At 41.1% G+C, this 23,281-nt stretch overlaps 1 protein-coding gene across 2 annotated transcripts in view; it reads left to right on the top strand.

The window, feature by feature from the left end:
- Nucleotides 1–23,281, top strand: part of LOC116669645 (unconventional myosin-X) — a 51,729-nt gene that overhangs the window by 23,385 nt on the left and 5,063 nt on the right. Inside the window, exons 3-38 of one of the 2 annotated variants that reach the window (XM_032499575.1) lie at nt 1,709–1,867; nt 2,958–3,145; nt 4,091–4,225; nt 5,593–5,717; nt 5,875–5,888; nt 6,009–6,093; nt 6,960–7,066; nt 8,127–8,256; nt 8,349–8,467; nt 8,579–8,725; nt 8,823–8,923; nt 9,421–9,487; nt 9,716–9,808; nt 9,914–9,982; nt 10,067–10,149; nt 10,859–10,961; nt 11,485–11,565; nt 11,674–11,798; nt 11,937–12,069; nt 12,238–12,344; nt 12,433–12,736; nt 12,845–13,753; nt 13,895–14,018; nt 14,131–14,272; nt 15,565–15,669; nt 15,779–15,874; nt 15,966–16,059; nt 16,302–16,357; nt 16,700–16,842; nt 17,258–17,452; nt 17,606–17,763; nt 17,856–17,976; nt 18,412–18,560; nt 18,690–18,838; nt 18,933–19,140; nt 19,228–19,364. In XM_032499575.1, coding sequence (XP_032355466.1) covers nt 1,709–1,867; nt 2,958–3,145; nt 4,091–4,225; nt 5,593–5,717; nt 5,875–5,888; nt 6,009–6,093; nt 6,960–7,066; nt 8,127–8,256; nt 8,349–8,467; nt 8,579–8,725; nt 8,823–8,923; nt 9,421–9,487; nt 9,716–9,808; nt 9,914–9,982; nt 10,067–10,149; nt 10,859–10,961; nt 11,485–11,565; nt 11,674–11,798; nt 11,937–12,069; nt 12,238–12,344; nt 12,433–12,736; nt 12,845–13,753; nt 13,895–14,018; nt 14,131–14,272; nt 15,565–15,669; nt 15,779–15,874; nt 15,966–16,059; nt 16,302–16,357; nt 16,700–16,842; nt 17,258–17,452; nt 17,606–17,763; nt 17,856–17,976; nt 18,412–18,560; nt 18,690–18,838; nt 18,933–19,140; nt 19,228–19,364 — 5,261 coding nt within the window. The remainder of the gene's footprint in view (nt 1–1,708; nt 1,868–2,957; nt 3,146–4,090; nt 4,226–5,592; nt 5,718–5,874; nt 5,889–6,008; nt 6,094–6,959; nt 7,067–8,126; nt 8,257–8,348; nt 8,468–8,578; nt 8,726–8,822; nt 8,924–9,420; nt 9,488–9,715; nt 9,809–9,913; nt 9,983–10,066; nt 10,150–10,858; nt 10,962–11,484; nt 11,566–11,673; nt 11,799–11,936; nt 12,070–12,237; nt 12,345–12,432; nt 12,737–12,844; nt 13,754–13,894; nt 14,019–14,130; nt 14,273–15,564; nt 15,670–15,778; nt 15,875–15,965; nt 16,060–16,301; nt 16,358–16,699; nt 16,843–17,257; nt 17,453–17,605; nt 17,764–17,855; nt 17,977–18,411; nt 18,561–18,689; nt 18,839–18,932; nt 19,141–19,227; nt 19,365–23,281) is intronic. The other variant, XM_032499576.1, reaches the window with a different exon arrangement.

The following is a 23,281-nucleotide window of genomic DNA, read 5'->3' on the forward strand; positions in this document are numbered from 1 at the left end:
CACACACACACACACACACACTGCAGAGACTGGCTGACATATTAACAACCTGGTCTTGTAAAGGCCGTGGTTTCTATTTTTAGATAAGTGGATTTTGCTGGAATAAATGAACGACCTTTATGCTAAAATAGAATGACATTAGTTCGTGTGTGTGTGTGTGTGTGTGTGTGTGTGTGTGTGTGTTTGTGTGTGTGTGTGGAATGGTTGCAAAAGAGAAAGACCAACTTAGCAGCATGTGTGTGTGCATGACATGGGCAGCCTATACCAAACTGCTTTCACCTATCACGTCCTGCCAGATCTGTTCCTCTGTCTCTTCTTCTCTGCTTTTTTTTCCTTCTTCTTCTTCTTCCACTCCCACAGACGGGTTTCCAACCCATCCTGTCCTCTGCTCTCCCGTTGCTGTGGCGATGGATAACATAGATGAGGTTGGGGTCTGGTTAAAAGAAGAGCCATAAAGCTCAGTATTCTCATCACGTGTAACATGTTGCATCACAATGAGTCTGTCCATTCTAAAAATGGAAACGTTTGCAATGTTGACATCTTTAAAGGGACAATGTGTGCAACAGTGGCTTACTATTTACTCTGAACATCCTTTCTAATCCAGTAGGCCTCATGACAACTTAAACTCAAGTGTTATATCTACATTGAAAGAAGTATTGTGGCATATTCATTTTTTGCTTATTTAACACCAGCATAATACATGATGCAATGCAGTCATTCTTAGTGCAATTCAACACAGGACATCACACAGTTTCAGTGTGTTTGATATATCACAGGAGAACATCACTTTAAAATACTAATTGTGTTAATGGATAGTTCAACATTTTGGGAAATAGGCTTAGAATAGAATAGAATAGAATGCCTTTATTGTCATTATACACAAGTGCAGTACCTGTGCAATGAGATTGAAGCAACCCCTTTACGGTGTCGACACGAAATATAAAAATACAAAATATATGGAAATAAAATATAAAAATATAAAGTGTAGGTAGGTAGTACAGAGTGGAGTGCTGAGAGCAACTATATACATATATAAAATAGCACACATTGTGTGAAAAGTAGTTATTGACAACAAATAAAAAGATATTGCACTGTAGCAAAATACACTTTTGAGCCGAGAGTTGGATCAGCAGATCGATACCATTGCCTTGTCTGTACAGTAAATTTGATGCTACAGACAGCAGCTGATTAGCTTAACTAAAACTAAATATTATGACTAGCCTAAACAATATCCCTACCAACACCTGACCCATGAACTTATTTTATCCGATATGTTTAATTGTTTACATAAAATCAAGCTTAGTATCTACAAGAAGTGGTAGGTTTTGGGCTATGCAGAGGAATACGAAATCACATTTATGTTGATTAAAGCTAAGCTAACTGGTCTTGACAGAGAGCAAACCCAGCAACCGTCTGTTGGGTCTCGTTGAGCCATAACTGAGTGTCTGTCGCAAACCTGGTTCTGTGATTTTGCAAGTGTCAGGAATTGCTGTCACTCATCAGGCCTCTTTGGGAGCATGACTCCAAAATATTCAGGTGTTTTCTCAGGATTATAGAAAGCCACGGTGGGAAATGTAGCAAATGTAGGAAAGTCTCTAACTGATGTGGAAATTGATGTACCAGGCCAAGGTAAAAGTGGGTACACACAAAAACAAACATTAACAAATGTAGAGATAAATGATAGTCTGTATGTCTTGTTGTCTTCCAGGTGTTGTACCTGCAGCAGGCTGAGGTTAACAGGGAGCGCGTGTATGCTATGCACCAGTCCAGCATCGATGGGGTGGAGGATATGTCAGCACTGGCTGAGCTGCACGAAGCCGCCATTATGCACAACCTGTACCAGCGCTACCAGAAGGATAACATCTATGTAAGTGCATTCAGACAGACACGTGTCTATGTGTTTTTAAGCATGTGTGAGATGGTGAATGTATGTTACCAAGCATGTGTTTACGTTATGTTTGTGTCTTGATGAGCCCCCCTCTTCATTTTCCAGAAATCTTCACATGCATGAGGCTTTTAGTGGGAAACACTCTACTCTGAGTGGAATGGGTAGAGAGGCTGAGGAGAAGGAAAGGCTTAGAATGTGAGAATATTGCGGTAAATAAAATCAATGGTTAAAACTTTAAACAAACTAAACTCTACTTAAAAAAAAATTGTAATCCTTAAAATTTTAATCTTGGTTGATTTGGCGACATGTGAGATGACAACCATCACACTTTTACTGCTCATTATTGCAGTATAGACTGAAAAGACCATATTATCTGTTTGTGGTCTTGGAATGGATATTAGGATCATATAGAACTAGTATTTTTATGGTGAAAGTCAGACATCCGTAATGCCTGACAACCTGAAAGACAGATAAACATACAACAGAACAATAACAATCTCTCTGGGTGTGACCTAATCTAGATAATGAAATATTACTCATATATGGATTTCCCTTAAGATGATCATAAGAAACGGCCCTGCATGGGTCAGCCCTCTGTATCATTGTGTGCCTATGCATTTATGTGTATACGTGTCCTTCAGCACAGTTTTGAATGTGTAGCAGATAAATCGCACAGACAGGGTAATATGACACGATGGAGCTGACCTGCAGTTTTTGGTTTTTAGTGGAGAAGGATGGAAAGCAAGGTGATGGTTACAGTACAAACAGCTCAAAAATGCAAATCTATCTCCTCCATCATCTCACTGATTTGAACTCAGCTTTCAAACCTTATTTCTGTTGTTTGGTCAGTCCCACTGTCAGATCTCTACCCTGCTGTGTTCCTTATCCTCCAATCCAGATTAATATCAATACAAGACTGCTTTAAATGTCACATATTGGTACTGCATGTGTTCCTGAGAGCTTGTTGTTTGCATATCTATAACGAAGCAGATAAACAAAAGATACCAAAGGCTAAAAAAAACCTGATACAGATACACAGCCTAAATAGTTACTTCTTGACTGTGTCCAGACTAATATCGGCAGCATCCTGGCAGCCGTCAACCCCTACAAGCAGATCTCAGGTCTGTATGACCCAGAGAGGGTGGACCTGTACTCCAAGCACCATATAGGGGAGCTCCCTCCACACATCTTTGCAGTGGCCAATGAATGCTACCGCTGCATCTGGAAACGTCATGACAGTCAATGTGTCCTCATCAGGTGAGTTTCAACCACAAAGGAGTGAATATACTGGTTTACCTTTAATAAATGCTTTCATTGGACAGAAAGTGCACAATGGGATATTAATCATGTTGTGGATTTTCACGGGGGTGAGATGTATCCAATGAATTAAATTGCAGGGATTCTTTGTCCATCTTTTAGTCTAATTCTGAAGCCATCAATCATCTTAAATCCTGTGCCACAGGGGACCGCAGCCTATCCCAGCACGCATTAGACGAGGGGGTAGTTACGTTTTTAGAAAATCTAACAATTCCTACTGTCCTACTTATGCAAAATACACACGTATTTTTTAATGTATCTAAATGTTTGCTTCATCTGGTTCCTTGTCAACAGTTGTTAGTGAAGATTAATACCACCCCTCAGCCAGGAGACAGTTAGCATAGCATAAAGACACATTTTTACACTTTGTTTTTTGTACGTTTTAAACAAAGGAGATATTATATGTTGATTAGTGAGCTTTAAAGGAATTGGTAGGTGGATCTTTTTCAGCTGTTAGTACCCTGCCAATGCAGAGCCACTTAGAAAATGACAATGAAAATCAAGGTAAAGGCTGAAAGAAGTAAATTACCATTTCCATGTTTCAGACGTATTGATTTATGTCAGTTTAGAGAGAGATTGCATCTGCCTTGTTGGTGAAAATTAATAAAAGGCATTAAAGAAACGGCATTCCTCCACCTAACCACTCCGTAGGGTCAGACATCTGATCATGCTTTCAATTACAATTACACTCGGCTTTGTCTCTCCTGACATTCTAATTGAGACAGTCTGGGAGTTAATGCAATATCTGTGAAGCTATCAAACCTTGATATCAATTAAATGACCAGACCAATTTGAGACATGGGAATGTCGGAGAAGGTCACAGTGTACTTAATTTAAGTGGGTTGTGTGTGTGTGTGTTTGTGTGTGTGTGTGTGTGCGCTACAGTGGTGAATCAGGGGCAGGAAAGACGGAGAGCACTAAACTGTTGCTTCAGTTCCTGTCGGTGATGAGCCAGAATTCAGCTGGGACTTCTCCATCGGAGAAAAGTACACGAGTGGAGCAGGCCATCGTACAGAGCAGGTACAGAAGATCAAAATGAAGACGACAGAAACTTTCCTGTTCCTTGACTATTACTGCCCGAGCTGTTTTAGGGTCTTTTGGAACAAGTCTGAGTCCAGTCTAAACTTAATCGAAAGAAGGCTAGGGTAAGCTTTAAGTTTTGTTGTAGTAAAACATCATTAGTTTAGTAGAATAGTACAAAAACTCACACATTTTCCAAGAAGAAACCTTTAGATGTCCATGTTTTGTCCAATTTCTGTAACTTCCCCAAACCCAGTCTAAATTAATTTGACAGTGGTATTAAACAGAGAAAAGCAGTGTCCTCACATTTGAGAGGCTTTTGCATCAAGTGTTTGGCGTTTTTGCTTAAAAAAGGAAAACGATTACTCAAATTAACTTGATTGTTAAAAATAGTAGCAAATTACTTTTTTGTCTATGGACACATTTTCCCAGCTTTAATCGTAACCATTGAAATCACATTGAATTTGAATATTTTGAATAATAATGTAATATTAATGTTTTCACGTCACTAAGATCAAGTCCATTCAGTGCATAGCAGTAATAATTAAATATGTAATAAGTGTACCCATGTAAGGCGGTTTTATTTGTCTTTTAATGTTCCAGGATTTTAGCAGGTTGAACAGACTTAGGGAGAGTCTTAGGTCAAATCAAGCCTTTATGGAGCCAAAGAGCAAATCCAGATATGGTGGGAGAGCTAATCCGTGTTTGTATTGGGCACTAATGGATGTGTATACACGTGTATATTACATGAAGCAGAGCATTGCTGAAAAAGAGCATGAAGTAAACAATGTTGCTTTTGAAGAAACATAGTGAATAGCCTTAGCAACGGGTGGGTTATTCACTATATTCTGTACTGCATCAACACATTCTCATGAACGTGTTCAGATGCTATTGTACGAAAAGTTATGCACTCTAAAACGTATTAATATGAAAACTAGGAGACTTCCAGCTGGTCACATGACATTGGCTATAGAGCTTTGTGCTGCCGACTGCAGTGCTCCGCATTGCACTCCGTCAGGTAAGTGGTAGTTGGTGGTTCAGTTACCCAAGAATAGGTGACTGTGAGCTGGATAAAGAGCGTCGCAAGTTACCGGTCATGGAGCTCCGTCAGATCAGCAGTTGGTGGTTCAGTTACACCAGAATAGGTGACTCTGAGCCGGGTACAGAGCACTGCAAGCTGCCGGTCATTTCGGCGAAGATTACGGTTATGTTTAGGCAAAAAAAAAGTTTAAATCATACAAATTACAGTGCTTAACTTTTACGTAGCTTTTCAAACATATGGTTCATGAGAACAGGCTGACTGCATGCACAGATATGTTACAGACTAAACAAAATGCACTAACTGCAGGTTTTTACTCTCTGTGCAGTCCGATCATGGAAGCGTTTGGTAATGCTAAGACTGTTTACAACAACAACTCCAGTCGCTTTGGGAAATTCATTCAACTTCACTTTTCTGAGGGCGGCAACATCCAGGGAGGCTGCGTCATTGACTGTATCCTTATATGTATTTAAAAATACTGTAAGTATCTTTGTATCAAATGTGCCAACATTTCTATGTGCTTTTATTGAATAAAAAGGTGTGCTAAAGGAGTTGGCTATTGTGAAGCACTCACATTTTATTGTTGTTTCCTTGACTCTCTATCGTTCAGATTTACTGGAAAAGGTAACCATGTCTGCAGCCTGCTCATATCAAGTTATAATTCATTCAAGTGATTTGTCAGTTCTGCATTTTAACTCAGAATGAAATGGTAATGGTGGCTTTTCTGCTTTGGTTTTGCTTTAGAACCGAGTGGTGCGACAGAATCCTGGAGAAAGAAACTACCACATCTTCTACGCTCTGCTGGCGGGAGCTAACAAAAATAATAAAAGTAAGAAAAAGCATACAAATGTTCAATTATCAACAGTGTCTTAAAAGTGCTCTAAGCGTGTCGCGTGTTTTAGGCTACAACATTTGTCACATACAGCAAACATCTCCTCACTATCTGCAAGTTGCCTGTCCCCAGAACACACTGTAAAAAAAACAAATTGGCCAACCTGCACCACAAAACATACACAAACAGCGTTCTATTCAATGATCAACAAGAAGGATTTGGGGGTTGGGGTTGGGGGATTAGTGTGCGGAAGCACAGAAGGGAGGGGCAAGCTAGTCTCGTTTTGTTTGAAAATACTTTGAACGTCACCCAATAGAGCACCTTTAATTAATGTGTCTGCTGTATTTTTAAAGCTACATTGTGTTAGAATTTCTCCCATCTAGCGGTGAAATTGTATATGACAACCAACTGAATATTACTTTGTAGCCCCTCCCATTCGGAACGCATTTAAACTCCTACGGTGGCCAAACGCAAAATTAGCATCCGTGAGAGTTCCTTCCAGAAACATGGCAGAATACATGGGAGCGAATTGCTCCTATCTATTCTGAATGATTCTGAATGGCAGGTTCTACGCTTATGAGAAAACTTTGGTTAGTTGGTGGAAGTATTTACACATGAATGAGCACATATTTGTGAAAGAACAAAAAAGTTTTTTGCTAAGAATCAACTCAAAGAATTACCCAATGGAGCTTTAAAAAGAATTCACAGTACATTTACAACAGATGGCAGCAGATCATGTTATAATAAAGCATGTTTGTGTAATTTCATTGCAACATTTCCAAACTACTGTATATCTAAGTGCAGTTAAGTATCTCAATGTGCATCCCTCCCAATATCACCCTGACATATATTTCCTCTATCAGGCCTCTACTTCCTGGAGGACCGTCCTGAAGCTTTCCACTACCTCAGCCAATCAGGATGTATGAAGGACAAGAGCCTGAATGACAAAGAACTGTATAACAGTGTTATGGTCAGTTTGACTGCATTTACAGCCACACTGGTCAACAGCTGTCTATGCACATTAGTTAAAGGGGACATATTATGACAAACTCTCCTTTTCACATTCATTTGGGTAGCTTGAGTGCCTACCAACCTAAAAACTGTCAAATAAGAGAACCCAGTCAGATTTTTTTGTGTACCTAGATCAGAAAACGTTGAATTCAGATTTGACTCCCCTTCTTATGTGGCGTGCAGGCTCTTGAGAATATACTACCCCCATCCGAGTATCTCCACCTACTGCTTGAGAACTACCTTTAAAAATGTGTGCCATATTTTTCTTACAAGCCGGGAGCCGGGATGAGGGGTGTAAAGAGACAAGCGCTAAAAGGTAGCGTTCAGGCATATCCAGGCAGACAGTGTGAGAAAAATATTGTGTTTTTGAACATTAAAGTGGAAAGTGGAAACCCAAAATACCAGCATGAACCTGAAAAGGAGAATTCACACTGTATGTCTCCTTTAACTAGTTAGATGATGACCTTTTCTACATTACCATGGTAACAACTGACTGTAAAATTCCCCAATATGTTTTTACCTCTGCCAGGTTGTTTTCCCTCTGTTATTGTATTTGTCAGCAGGATATGAACAGATTCCCATTAAATGTATTACACAAAAGCATACTGAAGGACATAAATGGTAATTGTGATCTGAATTTGAATATTGTACAACCATAACTACAAAAGTAACAGATTTAGAGACCTAATGGCGAATCCTATGGGGATATGTGCAGCCCGCAAATAGCATAATATAAAACACAACTGATAGAAATGGTGTCACATAAAAGTCACCAAAATCTGCACTCCTTACTAGCTTTTGAAATGCCTTCTACAGATTTCTTTTCCTTATAAACAGGGAATCTGTCGATTTGTGCAATAAAAATAAAAAAACACCATTTATCAAACCTTTGTAAGTTAGTGCATTGATGCCAAATCAACAACAAAACTATATTGCTTTTATTTTCTCACTAAGTGTTAAAAGCACCTCTTCCGTTGGTAGCACCTCACTTCTTTTGTCGGACTTATTTCTGCATGTAGGAGGCGCTGAAGGTGTTAGAGTTCACAGAGGAGGAGATCAGAGACATGTTTAAGCTGCTGTCAGGAGTCTTACAGCTGGGGAACATTGAGTTCATGACTGCAGGAGGAGCCCAGATCACCACCAAGCAAGGTCAGTGCACTGCTCCTGTAAAATTAGTTGGGAAAAGCAAAACTCAGAAAGATGTGTGGCATATGTGTAAGACATCTTTGTCCATCTATTAGTGGTCACTGATTCCAGTGAGCTGCTGGGCCTGGATGCCTTCCAGCTGTCCGAAGTCCTGACTCAGCGCTCTATAATCCTCAGAGGAGAGGAAATCTGCTCCCCACTCACAATAGAGCAGGTCAGCATATATCACACAGAAATCCACACATTTGTTCTCCCCCTGTTGATTGATCTCTGGTTCTTCCTGACACACTCACTCTCACCTCGGGTTTCCATGTCATCCTTACAGGCCGTGGATTCCAGGGACTCTGTTGCCATGGCGCTATATTCCCAGTGTTTCTCCTGGATCATCCTCAAAATCAATCAGAAGATCAAAGGGAAGGAGAACTTTAAATCCATCGGCATCCTTGACATCTTTGGCTTTGAGAACTTTGAGGTCAGAACTTTGACACACACACACACACACACACACACACACACACACACACACACACACGTACAGATCTGTATATAAGACGTGTCTGTGCTTCCAGGTGAATCGGTTTGAGCAGTTCAACATCAACTACGCCAACGAGAAACTTCAAGAGTACTTCAACAAGCACATCTTCTCCCTTGAGCAGCTAGAGTACAACAGGTGAACTTCTACATACAGTATATCTTTAAAGACCTGCATTAAAAAAGACTTGCATACAAGGTAGTCAATTTGTTAGTGACTTAATCAGTTAGATGACTTCAATATAACAATATGAAAAATATTAAATATAATTTTAAGGGATCAAGTAAAAACAGCATTAGGTCCAAATCTTGTGCTATACAGATAACACTATTATTATCTAACTTCTGCTTAAATTTGACACAAATCATGCAAGTTTGACAACATTATTTATATTTATATTATTTATTGTTAGGTGCTCAACAGTGAAACAAACACAACATTGTAATGCCAAAGTAATTAGATTGCTTTTCTTTTTGCTAAATGAGCACAGACATTCAGGTGGCGTCCCAGATATTTAGGTTGTGTGTTTGAGCTTTTTCAACCAGTATATACAGGTTGTGCAGTGATATGAAGTTACAGTAAATAAATACTGAAAAAAATTTGAATGTATAACTGTTTGTGTTTACTCTCCACAGGGAAGGTGTCCAGTGGGACGCCATAGACTGGATGGACAATGCAGAGTGTCTTGATCTTATAGAGAAGGTAGGATATTGACACGGCATCATAACTTGTAACGTGAACAATGTTTAGAGCTATCATAATGTCAGTTAGTGACTTTTAAGTTGGGCTGAAAAGAGTTAAAATAAAGGCTTGGTTGGACGCCTCAGATACTCTCTGGAAACTGATTTAATAATATTGGACTGATGTCTTAGAAAGTGGTGCAGATTTCATAATGCTGATGCAATCATCATGATGTCCCCCCCCCCTTAGAAACTGGGCTTGTTGGCACTCGTGAATGAAGAGAGTCGATTTCCCAAAGGAACTGACTTCACTCTGCTGGAGAAGTTGCACAGCAGACACTCAGTGGGTTATTTACACTGACAGCATTTATTATTTAAAAGAATGTTGGGCTCAGTATTAAACGACACATTATATGAACTTTTTGTGCAATTTTCCTTTTTTCTGCAGACAAACCCGTACTACGTCAAGCCCAGGCTTGCTGATCATCAGTTTGGTATTAAACATTATGCCGGGGAGGTAAGTCACTTCATTTCAACATACTGTATTTGTTATTGCAGTGAAGTCTGGGAGATTTATGACGAACCTTTCTGTCTATGTCAGGTCCTGTATGATGTTCAAGGGATCCTGGGAAAGAACAGAGACACCTTCAGAGACGACATCCTAAACATGCTAAAGGACAGCAGGCAGGACATTCCCTTACACTAAACACATAGTTTATCGGGACTGTTATAAGTTCTGAGATTGTTTTAAGTAATAGTTTAATTTTTTGTCACTCATTAAGCTAATATGAATCTTTGATGCAAATTTGTTCTACATATTACAATCACTAGTAGTATGTAGCTGTGGCTCAGTGGTAGAGTGGTCGCAATTGGAAGGTTGGTGGTTCAATCCCTGGCCCTGCAGTCCCACAGTGTAAATGTGTGTGAGTGTTTATTGGATGAGCAGGTGGCACCTTGTACACCAGCCTCGGCCACAGTGTATGAATGTGTGTGAATGGTGAATGGTTCCTGTATGTAAAAGTGCTTTGAGTAGTCGTTGAGACTAGAAAAGTGTCAGTCGATTTACATTTAGTATTACAATTTCATTGTTGGGTAATAACTATAATCCAAAATAATTGAAATGTCAACTTTTTAGGGACTGAAACATATAGGCTTGTGTCAATGTTTGACGAGCTTTGAAAAAAGTATCAAGAACCTGAACCTTCTAAAATTTCATCAAGAAATGTTAAATTTTCACAGTGTCATACAAAGAGTATAGGAAAACAGTTAATACGTTCCTTTGATTTCTGTTGTCAGAATTGTTTCTTTCAGAAGTTGATCCTCATTATTATTTCTACTGATATAATTTATCAAATGTAGGTGTGTAATCCATCCTGTTTCTGTTGCCTCTCAGACTGGACTTCATCTACGACTTGTTTGAGAAGGTCGGCAGCAGGAACAATGAGGAGAAGATGGGTACGGCCAGACGCAAACCCACCGTGAGCTCCCAGTTCAGGGTGAGTGATGCCAGCAGTTTATTGGATACCCAACGTAATATGAGCAACTCCTAACGTAAGATGGAAACGTCAGCATCACAGGGAGCGGAGAGAAAAGTTGTTTCTTAGTCTTAAAAATGTGAGAAATTTGTGTAAATGCCCTTCATGTTTCCCCAAAGCCTGAGGTGATGCCTTCAAATGTCCTGTTTTGTCTAACACACACAGTCCCAAGGCCAAAGATATTCACTTTATAGTGATGACAGTCAAAGAAAAGCAGTAATTCCTCACATTTGAAGAAACTGGAAGCAGTTCATATTTCATTTTTCTTTGATAGATAGTTTAAACGATTGTTTCTATTGCTCAACTAATAAAATTGGCTAGCTGTTTCAGCCCTACTAAGACATTAGAGCCAAAGATGAACTCTTTCAACAGACCATTTTCCTCTCTTACCGAAGATTGAAGGAGTAACGATGGCCATTTTTTTCACTGCCATACGAAAGAAATGCACAAACATTTGATTATTTTCCTTTCTCTATCTCCTCAGGACTCCCTTCATGCTCTCATGGCCACTCTGAGTGTATCTAACCCTTTCTTCATCCGCTGCATTAAACCCAACATGGAAAAGGTGGGTCTGCTTCTGTCTAAGATCTCAATCTCAATTCTGTCTTGGAGCCTGATTGGCAATGACCTAATAAAGTTCAATGTTAATTAATCTTACTTATTTTACTTGTAGAATCCAAGTGTGTTTGACCCAGAGGTCGTTCTGAACCAGCTGAGGTATTCTGGGATGTTGGAGACTGTGAAGATCCGTCGGGCCGGGTTTCCTGTCCGCAGAACTTTCAAAGATTTCATCTCTCGGTAGGTATCTCTAAATCTACCTTGATCTTATCTTTTATCTTATGTGTGTGTTTGTGTTTTTTTTTGTGTACAATTGTCTTTGAATTTTTATACATTTTTTACTGTTTTTACACGTCCTTTTTCTTTTCTGCCTGCCAGGTATAAAATCATTCAGAAAGATAAATCGTCATTATCATCATCAGTAGCAGCAGGCGATGATAAGAAGAGAAGTACAGACCTTTTAACCAAATATGACAAGACCAAAAAAGAGTGGCAGTTGGGCAAGACCAAGGTAAGATGAATAGTTTTTGGCAAAACCCCATTCAGACTCAAGAAAGCTTTCCTGACAGATGTTTTGAACCACCACCACTTGTAACAATACATGATTAATTTGCCGTTTAATAGGTTTTCTACATTGCATTAGACATCTTCCAGGTAACTTTTCTCCTTTGTTCTGCAGGTGTTTATGAAAGAGTCTCTTGAACAGCGTTTAGAGAAAGACAGGGATGAACTCCGACGCCAAGCTGCCATGATAATTCGAGCCCATCTACTCACTTTCTCTGCCAAGTAAGACCCTCCTATAAGGAACTAAAACAATTTGTGTGCCAGTTGTTATTCCCTATGTTTTATATATTTCTTTCCATTTTGTCCACAGGAAGCACTTCAAGCGTGTACGTGCCAGCGTGGTCACCCTCCAGAAACACTTCAGAAAGCACATCCAACGCAGACGGTTTGTGAAGAAACGCAAAGCAGCGCTGGTGCTGCAAAGACACAGGCGAGGTCAAGTGGCACGTACACGAGTCCGAAAACTCCGAGAGGAGAAAAAGAAGAAGGAGGAAGAAGAGAAAAAGAAAGTGGAGGTGGAGGAGAAGAAGACGGCAGGCGAAGGGGAGCAGGAGGAAGCGAATGAAGGAGCAGAGAAGAAGGCAGAGTCGTCAGAGGAAAGTGCTGGTTCTTCAGTGCGTTTTCTCTCTAACTCCTAAACACTTATATACATGATCTTATTCTACAGAATAAAGCAAATGTTGATGCCTAATATGCCTCTTCTTTATCCTCTTCCTGTTTAGGATGAGGCCAGACAGATGGAGGAGATCCTGCAGTTGGAGCGAGAGATCGAGCGCTTGCAAAAGAAGAGAGAGGACGAGGTGTCTCAGCTGTGTGAGTCCTCCAAACAGGAGCTGCAGCTGCGCCGGGATGCTGAGCTCAAACGGATGAAGAAGGAAGCGTCTCGCAAGGCCACGGAGCTCATCGACCTCCTGAATTTCGGAGGCGTGGACCCTTCGCTCGGACCAGTCGCAGCCAAGCAGGCCGCCGAGGCAACAGCTCCAAAAGCTGCGAGAGCCACCAGAGGTGCGTCCAAAGAAGAGGAGGTGGACGAGGGCTTTCATGCTGAGGAGGAGTGCATCCCTCTGCCTGACTTCCCTCCTCCTGCTGAGACAGACGCTCCTATCGATCAGGACATATTCGCTCACCTCCCACCTCCCCCTCCTGCTTTCGCAGAAGGGACAGTGCCTCCTGCACCACCTCCTCCCCCTCCGCTGCCTGCAGGCGATGCGCCTGTTGCTGGAATCCTCACCTCATCTCCTCTCCCTCCGCTTGAAGATGGCTCCCCTGTCATTCCTCCTCCACCTCCGCCTCCCCCTCCTCCAGGAGAGGGGGAGAAGAAAGATGGAGCCAAGGCAGACCCAGAGTGGAAGGTGAGCATGGTGGAGAGCCTAGGAGACGGGGAGGAGCCCATCTACAGCATGCCGGCCGACACCGAGTCCGATTACGACCAGGAGGAGGAGGATGGGTCCGTGACAGCCGGAGACGACAGCTCCATATCCGGGAGCAACCGCGGGAGCACCACCGTGACAGATGAGGAGCACCCGAGGAAGTCGACCTGCACCAACACCAGCATCGAGTCCTGCAGAGGCAGCTCTGACTCTGTGAGGACACACACTCACACGCATCCTCACACGCGAGCACGCAGATATGTATGAGCAGCTGTGCAGTGCAGATTTAAAATTGTACCCATTGTTGTTATAAATCTATTAATGTAATGTACTCATAAACATTTTCGTGTTCATTTGCTATTATATAAAAGTGATAATTGATGTTATTGTATGATTCTTCAGTATGCAGACAGTGACGATGAACACGATGGCATGATGGACACCGACGAAGAAGTGACTAATGGCAGAGTGACATTGCTGAATGGAAACGGACCACCATATTTCCACGGATACCTCTACATGAAGGGTGGGTATATATTATTTAAACTCAAAAGATGGCTGTCTCATTTTCAAGTTAAGCCATCTCCACCATTTGAATTGCATTATCATGAGAATATTTTTATTCTCTGCTCCCTCAGCTGGTCTGATGATCCCATGGAGGAGGCGGTGGTGTGTGCTGAAGGATGAAACCTTCATGTGGTTCCGGTCCAAACAGGAGTCTCTCAAGTCTGGCTGGCTCTACAAGAAGGGAGGAGGGCTCTCCACTCTCTCACGGAGGTTGTTGTAGTTGTTACTGAGTGCAGACTGCATGCTAATTAAACCACAATCTCTGTTGGAAATGCTGTCCAGTACAATTTTTAATGATCATTATGTAAATGACCATTTGTGTTGGATGAACCTGTGTCCTGTTGAGGTGTTGGATCGTGCGAATGTCTAACCCTATGCATTGAGCCCTCTGCAGTGCTGAAAGACTTCAGGGTCCCTCTCAAGACAGTGTACTGTGACTTAAATTCATAATCTACACCATAATCTAATCTATAGTTCATAATCTACAAGAGTCAAAAGTTAAACATTTGAGTTAAAAGGTTGAAAAGGACTTGAAAAAGTCCTTTTCAAAAAAGGACTTAAAAAGCACTATACAAATTCAATCTATTATTATTATTATTATTATAATAATAAACATTATGATTATTATTAAAAACAACCTACACCTATATATCCAAATATTAATAAGAAAAGAATAAAATAAAACTATAAATGGCACATAACACAAACAAAGTGATATGCATACAATTTACACAACACATTTTAAAATAAAGTAACTTTATTCTACTTCATATTGAAAAGGTTTTACAACAGATTTTGTGTATAGTTACTTCCACCTTTGTGTACATGTATGTACAGTATGACAGAGGTATCCTATTTCAAGAAACTACTTCACTTTGTGTTCAAGATAAAAATGTTGTCTATTATTTATAGTCAAACCTTATGAATAAGGTCTGGAATAGCAAAAATGTAGAGGAGCACCTTCAGGACTCAAATTGTTTGTTTGAGATGCTCTTTGGATAAAACAATCATATATAGCTAAAACCCAGGAAAAATCCAAGGCACTCTCACCAGAAAAATCAAAAAGGCTTTATTGTTATGGCTTAGTCATCTTAAACCTTTAAAAACAACTCTGACGCGTTTCGGCGCAAGCCTTCGTCACAGTCAACAGTTTTAAAACAGGAAAAGACTTTCTTACAAGCTTTCAAACCACCAATCAGAAGCCGCCATTTGGCAGAGGCTGGTTTAAGGTTGCAGTATTATACAAAGACCACTAGATGGCCTACTTGACACCTAATAGAACAGAATATTCGTGACTACACACACACGCACACACACACACACACACACACACACACGCACACAAATTAAATATAATGCATGCATTTCTACAACACATTGAAAAATAACACATTGAAAAATAAAGGATATGGTTTACAGGAAGACACTAAAGTATAGTCTAGTGGCCTGCAGTTAGGTCTAGAATAGATTGTCTTGGCCTTGTTTTTATTGGGTTCTCTTCTTAGAAACTGGAAGATGCGCTGGTTTGTACTGAGGGACAGCAAGCTGATGTACTATGAGAACGACAGCGAGGAAAAGCTGAAGGGAACCATCGACATCCGAGCTGCCAAGTAAGATTTCCAAATAAGTCCGGTGACAAAAAAATACACAATCCTTCCTTCACTGTTTGTGTTTTCAGCAGCTGCATGTTTCAGACGTGCACTGTTTGTGTTTTCACAGGGAGATAGTGAATAATCACGAAAAAGAGAATGCGCTGAACATTGTGACGGATGAGAGGACCTATCAGGTGTTTGCGGAGTCGCCAGAGGATGCCAGGTGTGATGGAAACTTAGGGATCTTTTAGATAATGACAACAGGTTACTGAGTAGATTCATATTTTTAAACTTGTGATGTTGTTTCTGTGCAGTGGGTGGTTTAATGTGCTCAGTAAAGTGCGTGTGTGCACTCCTGAGCAACTGCTGGAGATGTCCCATGAACAAGCCAACCCAAAGAACGCTGTGGTAAGTCTCTGACAACAACATGCCAATAACCTACAGTCATTCCTCTGTCACACATACATACAAACATAAGTTTTCTGACTTTTACTGTATAATGTGGCCTGTTTTTTAAAAAGAAGCTCTCCCTGAAGTTAAGTTCACTTTGGGTTAAGTTAGATCACTTTATTTTTGTTAATATGTCACTGTAGCAATATCGCACCATTAATTCACATTTTATTTCTTGTTTACCTCCTTTCATCCTTCAGGGAACTCTTGACGTGGGGCTTATTGACTCTGTTTGTGCTTCAGACAACCCTGATCGGTAAGTTGGATCAGTCGTCATGTTTTTCAAATCCTTTGAATTTTACAGCAGAATTTAATAAACTTTGATTTTGACGTCAGTCCCTCCAAATGAAAGAAAAAGACAAGCTCTTTACACTACACACTGTTTCTCACATTCTCAAAGCATGAAGGAAAAAAACTGTTGTAGCAAATGCATCTATCCACTGAGTGTAGTAACAGACTTGTCATCTCTTTGTTCCTTTTACCTGGAAAACCTAATACGCACTTACTATCCATCTTATTCATACAACCCTTAAGAATCAATAAGTAACTTAAGGTGGATTTTTTTAATTTTTAAGAGTCTATCTTTTGACTTTTGCAGGCCCAACTCTTTTGTCATCATTACGGCCAACCGTGTGATCCACTGCAACAGTGACACACCGGAGGAGATGCATCACTGGATCAGTCTGCTGCAGAAACCCAAAGGAGACGCCAGGATAGACGGCCAGGAGTTCCTTGTCAGAGGCGAGAATTCAAATCATAATTTTTTCATTATTATAAGCCATGTCACATAGGTACAGGTACAGATGGTGATAATTGGTGTTTTACATTGTGTGTCAGGGCCTTAGAAGAGATGAGAAGTCTGTTTACAGAAGCTATATTTACCATTATAATTTCATAAATGAGACTCTGTTTATGCATGTTTATTTCCTTTTTTGTAAGCTTTTTAAAAATACGTTTTCAAACATATATTCTCAAGTAGAGACAACCTGATATTGTGACTGATTTTGGCTAACAATATCTCAATATGAGATTTTGTCACAGTACAAATAGACTTGGGGATAAATGATGACATTAAACCATTGCATAACTCTGCTGTTCCTGTACAAATTCCTTCACTTTCCCTCCCCTATCCTCTCCCTGCCTCTTCACCGTTCAGGCTGGCTCCAAAAGGAGATGAAGACGAACGCTAAGAGCACCTCCCTGAAGCTGAAAAAGCGCTGGTTTGTTTTGACCCACAACTCCCTGGATTACTACAAGAGCTCAGAGCGAAGCTCCTCCAAGATGGGAACTCTGGTCCTAAACTCCCTCTGCTCTGTCATTCAGCCGGATGAACGCGTCCACAGGGAGACAGGTGGGAAAAGAGAAGGGAAGGAAAAGGCAGAAAGGGCAGGTTTAATCCGGGATTAGACATAGGAGGCTTGAGGCTACATGTAAAGAGATAATTCTGGTTTTAACATTCATGTAGGAATGTATTAAGCTTGCTGACTGAGTCCTGCTTTTACAGGTTACTGGAACATCATTGTGTACGGGAGGAAGCATTCTTACCGCCTCTACACCAAGATGCTGAATGAGGCCATGAGGTGGACAGCCGCCATACAGGGGGTCATAGACAGCAAGACCCCCATAGAAACCCCGACTCTGCAGCTCATCAGAGACATCAAGGTAAAACACACACATACACACACATCTAAAATCTAGCACTTTGAAATCCATCAACACACACACTAAGTGGAATTTGACCTTTGACCTCTCAGGAGAACAGTGTGAACCCAGACATTGTGGAGCAGATGTACAGGAGGAACCCCATCCTCAGATACACTCAGCATCCTCTGCACTCCCCTCTACTGCCGCTCCCTTACGGAGAGGTCACCAGCCGTAAGTAAATCTCCACCTCAGCAACCTAAAACCCTAAAAACAACTTTTCTTCTTCTGTTGCTTCCTTGTCTTCTCCTTCTGTTTTCACAATTTGTGTGCATTAAAAGCTTCCGTACATTTTACTGCCCTCTGCAGGCCAAAACCACTTTAACCATAGTCTCTATGCGCTCATATAATGAAACGATAACTATTGCTTCCGCAAGCAACCCAGAACAATTTGCAGACTTTCACAAATAATTGGCCAATTATCAGTTCCCATCTGTCACATATCATTTTTAAATTACTCTAAACCTCTAAATCATCACAATGATTCTCTGGTGTCATTGTTATTGCTGCCATCCTTGGTATGATTTATAAGCTACATGTTTTTTTTTCTTCTTCATCTTCTTTTGTCTCTGTTCACCTTTTTCCATTTGTATCTGTGTTTGTGTGCAGTACAAAGGCAGCAGGGCTATGCCAGTCTGCAGGATGAGGCAGTGCGAGTTTTCAACTCACTGCAGGAGATGGAGACGCTGGCGGACACAGTGCCCATCATTCAGGGCATCCTGCAGACTTGCCAGGACCTGCGCCCTCTCAGGGATGAGGTACTTTATTTACTTTGTTCTCTTTTCCACCACAACACAAGAACATAATGTTTCTGCAGAAGTCTGACATAAAATGTTGATTCAAACTTTACATTTTTCAAATTGCCCCTCCATATTTTGGTTCTTCAGGTATATTGTCAGGTGATCAAGCAGACCAATCATGTGCCTCAGCCTAACAGCCCAGCCAACCGGGCACACTGGCATCTGCTCACCTGTATGAGCTGCACCTTCCTACCCAGTCGAGTCATTCTCAGATACCTCCGCTTCCACCTCAAGAGGTGTGTGTGTGTGTGTGTGTGTGTGTGCATTATGGATTTATTTATATATATATCATTCATGAAATAAATGTATAATAAATGTGATCTGTGTCAGGGTACGAGAGCGTTATCCCGGCACCGATATCGAACGTTACGCCAGTTTCATCGGGGAATCTCTAAAAAAGACCAAGAGTCGTGAGTTTGTTCCCTCTCAAGAGGAGATCGCCGCCCTGCTGGTGAGACAGGAGATGAGCACCACTGTCTACTGCCACGGAGGAGGCTCCTGCAAGATCTCCATCAATTCACACACCACAGCTGGAGAGGTGCGCACATGACACATGATCATCCTCTCAGTCAAACAAATGTAATTTTATGGCCCATTTCAAGACGTTTTTCTGTTGCTGCTGTAGGTTGTGGAGAAGCTGATCAGAGGTTTGGCCATGGAAGAGAGCAAGAACCTGTTTTCTCTGTTTGAACACAACTCCTGCACAGACCGAGCTTTGGAGAGCAGAGTGATTGTGGCCGACGTTCTGGCCAAGTTCGAAAGGTATGCATACCGCTGCCGTTGCTGTTTGGTGGCCTTGATTGTCATTTAGTATGGATTTAGGCAAGGCAAGGCAAGGCAAGGCAGCTTTATTTGTATAGCACATTTCAGCAACCAGGCAATTCAAAGGCTGTTTACACAAAATCAGTTAAACAGAGTAAAACACAAGTAAAAACAGTTAAAAATCACAAGCATTAAAAACCGGTAAAACACTGAATAGACAGTTAAAAACAAAGAGAAACAAAAAACACAAGAATAAATTACAGTGCAGCATAAGAAATTAAAGAAATGATTAGTCTTAAAGAAAGGCAGCATCAAATAGAAAGGTCTTCAGCCTTGATTTAAAAGAACTGGAGTAGCAGCGGATCTAAGGTTTTGGGAGTTATCCAGTATGAGGAGCATAGAAACTGAAAGCTGCTTCACCCTGTTTAGTTCTGACTTGGGGACAGAAAGCAGACCTGTCCCAGATGACCTGAGAGGTCTGGTGGTTCATAGTGTAGTAGCAGATCAGCAATATATTGGACCTAAACCGTTAAGTGATTTATAAACTAGCAAGAGTACTTTGAAATCAATTCTTTGAGACACAGGAAGCCAGTGTAAAGACTTCAGAATGGAGTGATGTGATCCAGTCTCTTGGTCTTAGTGAGGACTCGAGCGCAGCGTCTGAATCAGCTGCAGCTGTCTGATTGATTTTTTAGGGAGACCTGTAAAGACCCCGTACAGTAGTCAAGTCTACTGAAGATAAAGGCGTGGACAAGTTTTTAAATCCTGGTGACACATAAGTCCTTTAACCCTTGATATATCTTAAGGTGATAGTAGGCTGACTTTGTAATTGTCTTAATGTGGCTGTTAAAGTTCAGGTCGAGTCCATGACTACACCAAGATTTCTGGCTTGTCTGTTGTTTTAACATTGTTGTTTGAAGCTGAGCGCAGACTTTTAATCGTTCCTCTCTTGCTCCAAAAACAACCACTCAGTTTTCCTTCATTTAATTTCAGAAGTTCTGGCACATCCAGCCGTTAATTTGTTCGATGCACTTAGTCAGTTTTTGTATTGGACTATAGTCCCTGGCGATAAGGTTATGTAAATTGTGTGTCGTCCGCATAACTATGGTAACTATTTTGTTTTTTCTCCATAATCTGAGCCAGTGGAAGCATGTAGATGTTAAACAGAAGAGGCCCCAGAATGGAGCCTTGCGGAACTCCGCACGTATATTTGTACGTCAGATGCATAATTACCTATAGACACAAAGAATCCCTATCTTTAGGTAGGATTCAAACCATATTAGTACTGAGCCAGAAGGCCAACGCAGTTTTCCAATCGGTCTAGTAGTATATCGTGGTCGACCGTGTCAAATGCAGCACTGAGATCAAGTAATACTAAGATTGAAATTTTGCCATATCTGTGTTAAGGTGGAGTCATTAAAGACTTTGAAAGAGCCGTTTCAGTGCTGTGGTTGTGGGTCGGAAACCCGACTGAAAGGTATCAAAACTGTTGCTTAGTGACAAGAAATGGGTGAGTTGTTGAAAGACTACTTTTTCAATGATTTTACTTAAAAAGGAAGGTTGATATTGGCTATAGTTGCTCAAGTGGACTTGTCTAGGTTGTTCTTTTTTAAGAGTGGCTTGATTACTGCAGTTTTCAGGGCCGTGGAAAGATACCTGAAAGAAGAGATGTGTTCACAATCTGTAGAAGATCAGAAGTCAAACAATTGGAAACATTTTTGAAAAGTCCCGTTGGTAGAACATCAAGGCAACAGGTCGAGGTTTTCAGATGTTGAATAATGTCCTCCAGGTTTGTATGGTTGATCGTGTGAAATTCTGTCATATTGGAACTATTTTTGCTTGAACACTGTGACAACACATATCCTGGACTTGATATGGAGGCACTGACTGTTTGTCTAATCTTTTGAATTTTGTCTTTGAAGAAGGAGGCAAAGTCATTGCAGGCCTTGGTAGATAAAAGTTCAGATGCTACTGGTACTGGAGGGTTTGTTAACCTATCAACAGTAGCAAACAAAGCACGGGAATTATTATTGTTCTAGAGATAATATCAGAGAAAAAGGACTTCTTGCATTCTCCAGTTCCAAATTATAAATGCGAAGTCTCTCTTTTAGGAGTTATAATGGACCAGGAGATTTGTTTTCGCCACCTTCGTTCAGCTTTCCTACACTCTCTTTTTTCGTTCCACCAGTAGGACATTTCCATGGGATCTTTTCTTACCAGATACAACTTTGACCTTAGTGGGAGCAATGGCATCAATAACATTTGTGATTTTACAGTTGAAATTATCTACAAGCTCACTGACTGATAGCCCAGAGAGGGCTGGTGTGGAGGAGAAAAGCTGTATAAATGTGTCACTGGTGTTTTCAGTGATATACCGTTTTCTGATTATCTTTGTTTGGACACTTTTGGGCACAGAGATAGTGCCGTTAAAGAAAACACAGGAATGATCTGAGAGAGCAACGTCAGTCACCACAACCTTGGAAATGTTCAGACCTTTGGAGACAATCAAGTCCAGAGTGTGCCCCTTATTGTGGGTGGGCTCCGTCACATGCTGAGTCAGTCCATAGTTCTCAAAAACACAACACAGCTCTTTTGTCCCCCTGTCCTGGGGGCTGTCAACATGAATGTTAAAATCACCCGCAATGATTACACAATCAAAGTTAATGCAGATAATAGACAGCAGTTCAGTGAAGTCATCAATGAAGGTTGCACAATATTTAGGTGGCCTGTAGATATTTAGAAACATCGCTTGAGGGGAAGATCTTAATTGAAGAGCAACATATTCAAAAGAAACAAAATTTCCATAACATATTTGCGTACAGTGGAATGAGTCATTAAACAAAATGGCGACTCCACCTCCTTTCTTATTCACTCTATTCTCACTCATAAAACTGAAGTTAGGGGGAGCTGACTCGATGAGAACAGCAGCGCTGTTATTATGGTCTAACCAGGTTTCAGTTAAAACCATAAAATCTAGATTGTGCTTAGTAATAAAATCATTGATTAAAAATGATTTTCCTGCCAAAGACCTGACGTTTAGTAAGGCTAGTGTTAGTGTGTTTCATTTTTTGGGACAGGCTGTAGCTGACGAGGAATGGATGCTAAATTTGCTAAGTTTGCAGTTAAGTGCTTATTCACCATTCTTTTCCTATTACCTATCACAACAGAAATTGAGGAAGAATTGAATCCACAGGGCCCGGGCTTGTCTTGAAAAGAGTCATAGTATCACTAGTCCTGGAGCCAAGGCCCGGCACATATCAGATAGTGCTTGCCAGATTTTGCACACAAGCGTCCTTATCAGTCTGGGGGGAAGGAGTTTTCTGACATCCTGGTAGTGGTGCTTGGCGTTTTACTTTTGCCGGGGTTGAGCCATGGGGGTAGGAAGGGGTGCAAATTGATGGGGGAAATAAGGGAAAGGGTGTGTGGAGACATCAGTAGAGACAGCGATGAATCCTCAGAAGGTTCGGGGTTTGGAAGGTTTGAGGGGGGCTGGACGGGTGAAGAGGGGAGTGGAGGTTTCGTGTCTCTGCTTGGTCTCCCATGGGCAAATCTTTGCACAGGCGGGGGCTGTGCGGATCACTGCGCACTTGTTGTGTCTTCCTTTTGTTTGTGACCGTGCAGAGGGAGCAGATGTGTAGCGCAGAAAGTAAAGCAGATTAGAGGTGAACAGCTTTACTCTGGCTTGTTAAGGGAAAGTCTATCTGCTTTAAAAAGATGTCTGCGCTCCCAGAAAAGTTAAATTGTCAATGAACTTCAGAGAGTGGACGGTACATTCAGTTGAAAGCCATTTTAGTCCCAACAGCTGGCTGAATCTCTCATCTCCTCTTCTGACTGACGGTATAGGACCACTGATAAACACATTTGCGCTTAGGGGGGTGACTGTGTCAAGCAGTTCCTAAAGTCCAGTTTCAGCAATT

The sequence above is a fragment of the Etheostoma spectabile genome, chromosome 20, assembly GCF_008692095.1.
Source record: "Etheostoma spectabile isolate EspeVRDwgs_2016 chromosome 20, UIUC_Espe_1.0, whole genome shotgun sequence".
NCBI classification, from domain to species: Eukaryota; Metazoa; Chordata; class Actinopteri; order Perciformes; family Percidae; genus Etheostoma; species Etheostoma spectabile.